The 11,641-nt window shown below is 41.3% G+C and overlaps 2 protein-coding genes across 2 annotated transcripts; both read left to right on the forward strand.

Moving 5' to 3' along the window:
• Nucleotides 1-667: 667 nt before the first annotated feature.
• On the forward strand, nucleotides 668-6,093 carry hoxa9a (homeobox A9a). The gene is made up of 2 exons (XM_071500219.1): nucleotides 668-4,227; nucleotides 4,658-6,093. Exons 1-2 carry the CDS (start codon nucleotides 3,675-3,677, stop codon nucleotides 4,897-4,899), a joined length of 795 nt encoding a protein of 264 aa, XP_071356320.1. The 5' UTR covers nucleotides 668-3,674; the 3' UTR covers nucleotides 4,900-6,093.
• A 2,577-nt stretch (nucleotides 6,094-8,670) lies between these two features.
• Nucleotides 8,671-11,479, forward strand: LOC139634500 (homeobox protein Hox-A7-like). Its single transcript, XM_071500969.1, has 2 exons — nucleotides 8,671-9,151; nucleotides 10,075-11,479. Exons 1-2 carry the CDS (start codon nucleotides 8,785-8,787, stop codon nucleotides 10,386-10,388), a joined length of 681 nt encoding a protein of 226 aa, XP_071357070.1. The 5' UTR covers nucleotides 8,671-8,784; the 3' UTR covers nucleotides 10,389-11,479.
• The last annotated feature ends 162 nt before the right edge of the window (nucleotides 11,480-11,641 follow it).

Below are 11,641 nucleotides of genomic sequence, written 5' to 3' on the forward strand. Positions count from 1 at the left end.
TGATATTATAGGCTACAGAAGCAGGAAAAAAGGCTTTGTTTGGAATTCAAAGTCCAAAATAATGCAGCCCCTCCACTGGAGACTGACTTGTTTTTTGTGGTCCAGCTAAGAAATGGTTCTGGGGGCTAATGTAATGGCCATCGGAAATAATTAAGATATTAGGCTATAAGCCGTCTAGCTGCATGCCCAGCCGGCTATTGTAGAGTTTTATGACTGGCTGGTATATGAGGTTTCTCCCTCTCCTCTAAGAGCAGCTTCAGTCGTGGGAGAGCCTTTCAGACGGAGAGGAGGCCCAGTTCTCAGCTAGAAATCTGAACTGTACAGATACATTGTGGATAAAAGATTACCTTTGGCTTTAGTTCGGAATACTGGGATTAACATTTTGGGGATCGGGTAAGTCCATTCATCATTGTGAATTTGTCCATTTTGCGCCCTGTTGCAGCGGCTTTACTTTAGTGTGTACAACACACACTTGCACTGTCTCAGTAAAGACGAATTTGTGGACACTTGATGACGGAACCAACGACCACGGTGCATTATGAATTGGCTGATTGTGTTTCACTTGAGGCCCGGATCGACTGTCGAGTGGTTTAGGTAGTTTCATGTTGTTGGGGTCCAATTCTAACTCTGCAACATGAAACTGTCTTAATTGCCCCAGTTACATACATCGAAACCAAACGGAAAGCAAATCGGGGACATAAAGATGATGGGATTTGTTGAAATTTGTGAAGAGGTGATTGGGACGCATGTTCAAAACCTGCCTGGTTTATAAATCGGGGAGGGGCTGGCTGGCTGTTATTGTGTATATTCTTCTCTTGTCTCTAATGTTTTCTGTAGAAATCCACATTTGTTTTGTGCTTTGAGCCAGAGTGAGCATGTGTGCTGAATTTAAACGTGATCAAAGCTGAGCTGCAGTATGCGTCGTGGACTTGGGATTAAGGGTAAAGCAGTGAGTGTTTTCCGTGAGTAGTAGTGACGCAGACACGCCAGACAAGGCCTCGGTTACGACCACTGCAGTGGAGGGGAAGGGGAAGGTGAATGGGGCAACAGCGACCTCCGTGGGCAATGAGACCGGATGCTTCCGCTGCGCAATAGTGGCTCAGACAAAAGGAGGGGAAGGGCTTTATGGCGATATTTAGATCCGCCAGACAGGCTGTTATCTGCAGAGGCAAAAGAAGTGAATAGCCCCTGCGGTAAACTGGGTGAAAAAACACCCTGATTTAGGTTTACAGCCTGAGAGCCATTGGCACAGTGGCGTCTTTTCCTGCTCTGGAGGTGTTTGTCTATTCTAACTTTTAGTGCACAAATAGGCGCACAGCCGCTCCTTTCCCCCCTCGGCTTGTTTGATGTCTGTCGGCCAAATAATGTGCAAGTACCAGCGAGGTGATAGTCTGCAACCAGATTGCACATTATGGACACCTTGTCTCTTTTTTCTGTGCTCCTCTGCTAAATGGAGAGAATTCCTGCTTGTTGAATTGCTTGTGGCCTTGTGGGGTGTTGGCCAAGCTCTTCATTTATTTGCTGGTAATAAATAAAACACGCAGGGTAATATGTGAGAACTCAAGGTTGCTGCTTAGTACATCTGCAATATGGGCTTAGGTCTAGGATATAATGTACATTTATACGCGCTCAGCCACCCCCACATTCTTTAAAATTCACACTGAGTTTAAGTTATTGATGTTTTTGTGTAGCAAATACACATAGTCTCATGAGAGTGGATATTCTACTCTCTGGCTGACAGAATAGGTTATTATATATTTTCAGCTTAATGCATTTTGTACCAATTGTGCTTTAGTTAAAAGTTAGCAGACCCACAGCCTGTGTATTTATATATATATATATATATAAAACTTATTTTATTATAGAGTATTAGCGGGCAGTTTTATTCCCGTTTCTTTATGCATTTATTTTATTTAATACATTTTAAAATCTAAACCCCCACTGCATCCAGTAGCCTATAAGCTATTTAAAATGTGCTGTTGTTGTGTTTACCACTCCTCGCACCATTTCATTTTAAAAGGAGGAAACCGCAGAGGCCACATTACGCGTATGTGTAGCTGTGTTTAGGTGTAACGTTAGACCAAAGCAGCGGCTGCTGGCGGGCATTAGAGTTCATTTGTTAATGGCAGTGATGATACCAACATATAGGCCTATACAAGTGATAACGGCGGTGCAAATTATAAACGGGTTAAACGGCAGGTCAAGCATCGAGAAACCGGGATCCGCCATCAATTTGTCATGTGGAAAATATTTAACAAATGTTTGACTGTCGCGCTTCGAGTGGGTCAGTAACACACACAGTTCACTCAGTTTCTATGCTCGTTTTTAAATTGATATTGTGAATATTGTTCCATTTTCTACTGTTGTGACAATTTTCTACCACACATATCAGCCTACTTTACATTTTATATCACACAGTCACAGGCTATCCAGTAAAAGTTGTTTGATTTATATAGTGAATAATTGTTTTCGCACCGTAGTCACTGCCAAATAAAAAAGTCTGAAACTGCAACAAACATGGCAAACTTGAAAATAAAAAAAACTGCTTTTATTCCTTATTGTTAATCTGAATTCAATTTTCTGAATAAAATATTTCACTTTTAAAGAAATTATCTAATGTTTATATATTCCCTTTTTGGACATAGGAAATGTGCACATGTAGTTAAAACTGGAGGCTATTTATGCTGTAATGTGGATTTTCTAATTTTAGAGATGTAGCCTTGTCCCAGTTTATACGATGACGTGTACTATCTTTGCTTAAATCATGAAATTTGGTTATTGTAGAGAAATATGTATAAATATATAATAATATTAGCAAATGCTTTGTTTTCAACACAGTTTGGACAGGCCTGCGCATAAATGTGTTATCTAGGTAAATGTTGAACTGAAAATAACTATTTTAGCCTCAAACTATTTTAAATGCGACCTTTGTCTTTGTAAATTATGTTTGATATTTGAAGCTGAAAAGGGGGGAAATGTACTGACATTGGAAGGTGTCTGACGCAGCCGAAACAGAACAAAATAAATAAAAATGTAATTTTTACGGACGTGATTCGAGATCCAGATGTTGTTTGAGCTTTATGTTGCAAAGTTTTTTAGTGCAGTGGTGTTTAAAATGTGTTTTGGTGAGCAGCAGTGGTAGGGTGCTTACGTGTCCTATAAAGTAGCTCGTAAAATAAGACTTCCAAAAACATACTGTATCGTTTTGGATAACCTAGAAGAGATTTTTAACAGCAACAACTGGCTGAAACACTGTTTAAGAAAAAGAAAGAAAGAAAAGAAAGAAAAAAAAGGAAAAAACAAATCTTCATTCATAATTCCCATCTCACAAATAGCAGATCTTTCTCATATCTTGATAATTCTTAGCTTTAAAAGTGGAGGTTGTTATAGGAGAGCGGGTGAGTATTTAATGACCAGAGGGATTGATTTATCCTTTATTGTTCAGCCTTTATGATCACGTGTGTCTGCTACCCAATGGCATGGCAGCCTGTCTCCCCATTACTAGCCCACTGTAGTTCTCTGTGGGGCCAAGTTGCTACTTGATTTCTCCACATTGTTATTTTGTGAGGCTGGGTTTACTGCGTGTGTATGTGTGTGTGGTGTGTGTGCGCGTTTTTACTTTTGCATGTATCTGCTGAATCACTGCGTACATGTGAAAGTATAATTTTTCTGCCATGTCGACATCCGGAACACTGACTAGTTACTACGTCGATTCCCTCATTCTGCCCGAGAGCGAGGAGGTCTCCGTGCCGAGATACTCCTCTGGTCCTGGGCTCCAGCACGCCAGACAACCCGCCTCTATCAGCGACCACAGCGAGCTTGGGACTTGCACCTTCCCGTCTAAACCTCCGGTATTCGGGCCGTCATGGAGCCACGTCCCGGCTCAGTTCCCAGGCACCGTCTCCTCTGTTTATCATCACCACTATGGGCATCCCCAAGGCGCGGTGGGCGCAGATACAGACGGCCGTTATCAGTCCTGGCTGCTGGAGCCCATGTCTGGTTCCCTGCCCATGACCGGATTACCGACGACCCATCACTACGGAATCAAACCGGAGGGTCTGGGGACGCGAGCTGACGGCGCCCTGCCGGGCTCCCACACGGCACTGCTGCTCTCTGATTACGCCAACGGGACAGTGGCGACGACATCACCGGTGGAAAAGGACGCTCTGTCCGGCCAAGCAGGGGACATGAGCGGAGAGGGCGAAGAGAAACCGGGCCTGGATCCAAGTAAGTGGCTGCACAGCCGTTTACGTTTATAGTAGTCTATTTATACCGCATAAAGCTGTGAGGATTGGGGTGCGTGATGGGGGTGCGCGTCTGAACAGATGCCATTTACGTGCCATGAACGTGCCATTTCCTTATGGGGACTGTTAATGGCCCAGCTCTCCTATTGCTATGTTAGATCACCTTCTGCAGCTTTGAAAGAAAACGTGAACAGACAGAGGGAAATAGCAGTGACTTTTATTTGGATGTAGCTGCGGTGTAGCCATTTTCTGCTCATCACTATAGGAGGGTATTTGTTTTTTTTTTTGTTTGGTTTTTTTTTTGTGTGTGTTTTGAGCCAAATTCTGAGTGATGCATGTTTTATAATACACTTGGCCGCTCAGCACCGGGCCCTCACACCAGTGTCGCCCCCCCTCCCCCCCACTCTTTTCAGATAACCCAGTGTCCAACTGGCTCCACGCGAGTGCCACGAGAAAAAAGCGCTGTCCGTACACCAAGCACCAGATCCTGGAGCTGGAGAAAGAGTTCCTCTTTAACACCTACCTGACCAGGGACCGTAGGTACGAGGTGGCGAGGCTGTTAAACCTCACCGAGAGACAGGTTAAAATCTGGTTCCAGAACCGCAGGATGAAGATGAAGAAGTTTAATAAAGACTGCGCACCGAAAGACGAGTGACTGAAACCGTAGAGAAAGAGTATTTAGGCTGATGGCCGAGCTTCGAGTGTGGAAGCTCTTAACTCTGCTGGACCTTGTTTTTAAACTTCATTGTCTTATTGTTCTATATAACAGAAGCTACTAGGCGTATTTGTCTTGTTAAAAAAAGCATGTTGGGCTTCAGTTTGATGCGACTACCTTTATATTGCACAATTTTAACAGTGCCCACTCGTTTTTTTTATTTGATTTTTTTTTCTTACGTTGATTTGAATTAATACCTCGTTAAAGTGTAGGCTGTTAGCTGGCCTGGTCCCTGTGCTTGTTTGTGTATGGATGTTTCTAGCTGTGTGTGTTTCCTGGTTTGTAGCTATATTTGTTGTCTATCTGAGTCACCTGAGCGTCTAGTTTGTAAACTGTGTTAATTTTATTGTTTCTCCCTTACTACTAGAACTATGACTGATGACCATGAGTTTGAATCTAACATTGAAACCGTAGAAAAACAGACTGGTCGCATTTTGAAGTAGGTACATAAACCTCACACACCTCTTGAAAATGCTTAGTGAATTAAAAGATGTTATAGAAGCTATATTACATGACATTATTGACTACCTATATGTCTTTCAACTACCTACAATAACTTCTTTTTCCGATGGCGGATTATAATAGATTTGCTTGCATTAGAAACTGAACTATGTTTGAATTTCAGGGAGTAACATTTTGAAAGAACATAATGTTTGTTAGTGAGAGAAAATGAAATAAAACACTGTAGGCTACTTATTGAATACCTCACGGTCTGCTGACCGTCTGACTTTTGGTTCACAAATGTAATTTGTACTTTATTTATTAAATAAAACAAATTATATCTGCGAATATATCCACGTTACATCATTATTTCATTTTGACCTCATCAAATTTTTTTTTTTTTTTTTTTTTTTTTTTTACTTCACAAATTCTTGGTCTGCAAAAAGTGTACCGGTTGCTAATTTGCATTGCAAAAATTATCAAGGTTACTGCTGTCAACAACACGCACACACATGCAAATAATACCACAAAACAAAACAAAAACCACAGGATATTTGGATATTCTAACAGGCCTAAATAGTGCAAAAATAACTAGTTTTCATAAATATTTTCAGGCATTTCAATTTACAGAGAACACACACACACACACACACACACATACACACACAAACAAACAAATCAAAATGCACACACCTATAAGTGAATAATTGTGTGTGTGTTTCTGGATTGGGGACAGAGCTGCGTCTTGGCAGAGGATGTTGTTAGCTGTATACAGCCATAAAAGACAATTACCGCTATAACCTTTTATGGGGTGCAAAGCGCTGCGAGGCGAGAGGACACAAAACAAAAAAAGACACAGAGGGCTTCGACAGCTGAAGCCCAAAATAATGCAGCCGATGTGTTTCTGTTCAGCTCAGATATGACAAGGCCTCTCAGCCAAAAGCTCTGTCATTAGCACCATCTCCACACATTTAACAATATCACCAAACCCATTATGACTGAATATGATGACATTTCATTTTAGATTCGGTTAAAAAAAAAACAAAAAAAAAAAAAACAAAACATGACCCCCAGATGGACAATCCAAAAGGTTGCAGAGAAGAGGTCAGTCAACTGTAGGTCTAGTTTTAAAGTAAGGTCTTCCTGTGTAAAGCAGTTTCAAGTCTCTGCATGTTGGAGAAAATATTTGGCACAAAGAACATACGGCTTCAGAGTTGCACAGTCCCTTGCTCGATCACAGTCGCATCTCCGTCAGATGCAGCAGGTAGACCTGATTTAGTTCACATTAAAGGCTGCACAGAGATGATACATTATTGTAGTTAGAAGGGAGGCTAAGTCGGACTTTGGCCCAACTGGAGTGCTGTTGTGACGCGTTAGGGGACGCAGATGGACCCAAACTTCAAAGACTCGTCCAGAGACAGTGCAATAAAACGCCTGGTCTGCTATACTGTCTGGCATTCCAGTTTTAATGGCTTTATGGCCGTCCAGACACAATTAGGCCGTTTCCAGAATGGCACCCATTTGTTTTTTCTTCTCTTTCTGTGGGACTGCGCTCTGGACAAAAGGCCGAGCGGAAATGATCAGCTTTATTGGATTCTCCCCGACGGGGACGCGCAGGACTCACGGTCATTTGGAGCGATCCTTTGTTCCTACCTGGGAACCTTCCGCCCTCTGCTCCTTTGCTGGGCCCGACCTAAAGGAGAAGGAGCAATAAAGCCAACAGCACAGTAGCAGGCCTTATATAGATGCTTATATCAAAATACATCTGGACAAGTTTGTTAGAAGACACCAGCGCTTTGCTTAAACTAACAAACGAAGGAAAAGAAAGTCACCCCTGATCGTCATTTCTCTTACTTTTGTCTTGAAGCATATCCAGTATTTTCTCTCGGATTCCAGCGGAAAGACAAAACGCACGCACACTGCTGCCCTCCCCACCCTGCAGTCCCTCCCAGTCACCAGAGAGTGGCGACACTGTTCCACAACATCACTGAGGAAAACACTGTAGTAACATTTTTAGAGTCTAGCAGAATAATTTGACACCATTTTACAGTCTCAGAGCTTGTTCAGCCCGTGGCTCTGCAGGAGGAGTGGAGCAGTCAGTTCACACCGTGACTCAGATAGTCGCCCTCTGTTCACCGCCGCCCTTCTCTTTGGGATGATTTCATACGCTTTTATAGACGTAATAATTTTAGACTAAATGAATTTGTCTGATAACAGACTTGTGACTAACAGGAAAACCGGAGCATTTTCCGTCAATTTATCCACATAATCCACACGAATAAATGTAAATCATCATCAAATCCAAAATATATTTTAACTAACCACAATTGACACAGTCACTATCAATAGCACCAGCAACAGTTTTCCACGTACACAAATCATTTAGAGAACAATTATAATAATGACAACAACAAAAATAAAATCAATAATAATAATAACGATAATAATAATAATAGTAATAATGTGCATTGCAGGCATATTCTGCTAAATTATTTCCTATTTATGGAAAATTTAGGTAACACTGTAATGCCAGGACAAATATTTTATAGAGGATTAATTATTATTATTATTATTATTATTATTATTATTATTATTATTAGTAGTAGTAGTAGTAGTAGTAGTAGTAGTAGTAGTAGTAGTAGTAGTCGTCGTCGTCGTCGTCGTAGTAGTCGTCGTCGTAGTAATACTTATGATAATAATAGTAATAATAATAAGCTGCTGCTGCTAATAACAATTATAATAATAATAAATAGTGTTTTAATACAGCGTGGGTTATTTGCACTGCACCTAAAGTACTTACATATAATCCAAATACTTTTCTATGTATATTTTTTTATGACACGAAGGCTTTGTTTTTAAAAGCAACAGAAATCAAACCAAATCATTCTGTGTTGGGATAGTACTTTATTTTCTATTTATGATAATAAGTATTATAGCTCGTTATCCTCTAGACCTAGTAGTAGTCTGTTACTGTGAGTGTATATTATCATCATCATATACAAGCTAAATATTCCACAGAGGTACTCGAAATAGATAGAAAGAGTAAAGCTCGATCATTAGCTTATTTGTGAAGCAGAGTCAAGAAAAATATCGTGACCGTGCACTTAAATTACGCAAATGAGCTTTTAATCGTGGGATTGTGTGAATTTCCCGTGTGTTTGTGTGTGAAGTGTTGGTCCCACTCTGCAGTCCTGCGCCATAATGAAATCTGTGTCTGCCCGCTGATTGGATGAGAACGGCCAGGCCTGTGTCACGTGGTGAGCTCTTCGGTCCAGAGTAAAAATGGGGTTTGGTGTAAATCTAGGGTGTATTGCTGTCATATATCACACTACCTCGTAAAAACGACACTGAGGATTCTGGGCCAACAAATCAGAGAGGAAAAATATGAGTTCTTATTATGTGGATGGTCTTCTTAGCACATATACGGCGGGTGGTTCTCTGTTCCCAAACGCTGACCGGGCTTCTTGCGGTATTGGACCCAGTGGAGAGGACTATGTGTCGGCTCGGACTGCTGCGGCCATCGCGTTTGCACCGCCTCTGTCTGCAGTTTACAGCGTTAATAATGCAGTGTTCCAGAGCCGGCCCGTGTTTACCTCGGGCTACAGCCAGGTGCAGGACACAAATACACTGCATTGCAACCCGTTTGACCAGAGCCGCCTGCTCACCGACAGCTGCTGCCATCCGGGGCCGGGGCCCCTCACCTCGCCGCCGGACAAACAACACCGGATGTACCCGTGGATGAGAGCATCAGGTATGTGCTGATACTGTGTCTTATGTGCTATTTCTTAGCCCTTAGGTCAATGCTTTCACAAAACATTGGGATACTTACACTGGCCGTTAGTGGTTCAATTAATTTCGTGAAGCCATTGGTGTTGCATGGAAAGAATCGTAAAACTTTTATTGCGCAACTAATGAGTTCTGCGGCCATAAATTCATTTGGCCAGCGCTTCTGTGTGTTCAGTACGCAGAGACCTTGCCGCTGGGGGGTTTCCTCTGCACTCCTATTACTCTTATAGCCTCTTCTCCCCTTTGTGGTTGTAAAAAACAGGACCGGCCTGTTGTGTAAATCAGTTCTCTGCAATCTGCAGCTCCTTTCTAATTGGGTCTGCACTGCAGAGGCTCTGGTATTTTCTGAAACTCTTTCGTATACACTGCTGGATCAATATGCACCGGTATGGTCGGCTACATAAAGAAGTCAGAGGGATTTTGAATTCAAGCAATAGACATTAGTTATAATTTTGAAGCAGGAGGTGTAGTGCATGTAATCTAATTACTTATGGCTCCTTCGGTGCGCAGAACATTGCTGGCTTTTAATTGGAAAAGCATGCAGAGTATCAAAGGGGGCCATGAGCCAAGCGGGGGTACTTTAAATAGATGCGGAGAACTTAAAAAAAACAAAAACTTCTCTCCCCTACTGATTAATGTGTGTGCCTGTGAGTGTGTTCTGTGAATTAGTGTGTTGTAAAATATGAGCCACAATTAATTGCACAATCACAAATAAATGAATAACACCCAGGATATTGCCTTCAGTTTTTATTGTCAGCACAGTTTCAGCACCACTGTAATTAAGGGTTTATACAGCCTTATATTTAATTAATGGAGGAAAAAAAAACCAATGGATTTTCTGCAAGTCAACCTATATACAGCTCATACATCGTATCTTATCTCCCACAGATCCAAATCGAAAGCGGGGCCGGCAGACCTACTCCCGGTATCAGACCCTGGAGCTGGAGAAGGAGTTCCACTTCAACCGCTACCTGACCCGCAGGAGGAGGATCGAGATAGCCCATGCCCTCTGCCTCTCAGAGAGACAGATCAAAATCTGGTTTCAGAACCGCAGGATGAAGTGGAAGAAGGACCACAAAGACGAACCCGTATCAAACCCCGGGGAAAATGATGGTAATATCCAGGCGGTGCCCGAGGCCAGAGGGGGCGAAGCTGGAGGCGCAGGGAGCTCTGGTGTGGAGGCAGAAACCGCTGTAAAGTAACGGATGGGATTTAAAACGGTTAATTATGGGGTTATTGTGATAAGTATGGGTTGGAATATAACTGACATACCACTCATGCACTACAGCTTGAATGACAGCTGAAGGCAGTTATAAGCATTTAACACTAGACTGTGACATCTGCATTTATTTAAACCCGAAATGCGTTTTAAAAAAGCTCCGCATGAAAGAGCGATATTAACCTACCTATCCAAACTCTATTTTTATATACAGCTACGATACCATATGTAATTTAACCTGATTATACTACTGAGTCAACATTCCTTTAACGAATAACTACCTAACTTTTTACCTGCTAATATCAATAACACTGACACAGCGAATTCAACATATGTTGAAAATTGATTGTAAATAAATCTATCCTACCTATTCGTGATTTTTTTTTTTTTTTTTTTTTTGGTAGCTTATTTCTAAAGGGAACAAACATAACTTTTAGCGTTAATGTGCCTTATTTTGAAAATAGACGAATTAAAATGGATTGTTTTGTTAGGTGAATGCCTCCAACTGTAGTTTAGATGCTTCTTTAGTTTTAATAGGCCTAGTAGGTCTATCGCTATATTATTTTTATTATGACCACTTTATTCTTTAGAATAGTAATATGCTTGTATTTACGCCTGTCCCTGGCCACCAAAAATGACCAGAAATGTGTTTAGTTTCGGATGAACTTATGCAACCTACCTCAGATTCCCAGATGCTTCCACATGCTTATTATACTGTAAACAGGAATGCCCTAATGTAAATGTTTGTGTCGTAGCTGTGTACTTCTGGTATTATTGCCTATTTCATGTTTAAGGAATTTTGGGCTCAGAATTTCCCACGTGTTTGTGAATACTAATGGACATTTTTATTTAGACTGCATTACTTTCAATATCAGGTTCCTTCTTTTGTTAAATAAATAGTCTATTCTAATCCACAATGTGCGAAAACTGTGATATATTTAGGTCCAGTGCCCACGTTCTCAATGTGAAGTAATATGTAAACAAATGAATATAAAAAATAAATCTTAAACCTCTGGAAATGTCTTAAATTTGTAAATGAGAATATAATAAGTGAATAAAATAGCTTTCACCTGCTGATTTGTTTGCATTTAATATTTACATTCAGTATTTGCTCTCTAAATATTGTGTAACCTCCACAATCGTAATAATCACTGTAGTCTGGCACCGGCTGATAACACGCTGCTCACAGTCAGCAGTCAGTGCCGCTCAGTATCCCGTTGCGTGTAATGAAACGTG

Source organism: Trachinotus anak, unplaced genomic scaffold (assembly GCF_046630095.1).
Source record: "Trachinotus anak isolate AG129_WGS33_773 ecotype Australia unplaced genomic scaffold, CSIRO_AGI_Tana_v1 ptg000016l, whole genome shotgun sequence".
In the NCBI taxonomy this organism is placed as follows: domain Eukaryota; kingdom Metazoa; phylum Chordata; class Actinopteri; order Carangiformes; family Carangidae; genus Trachinotus; species Trachinotus anak.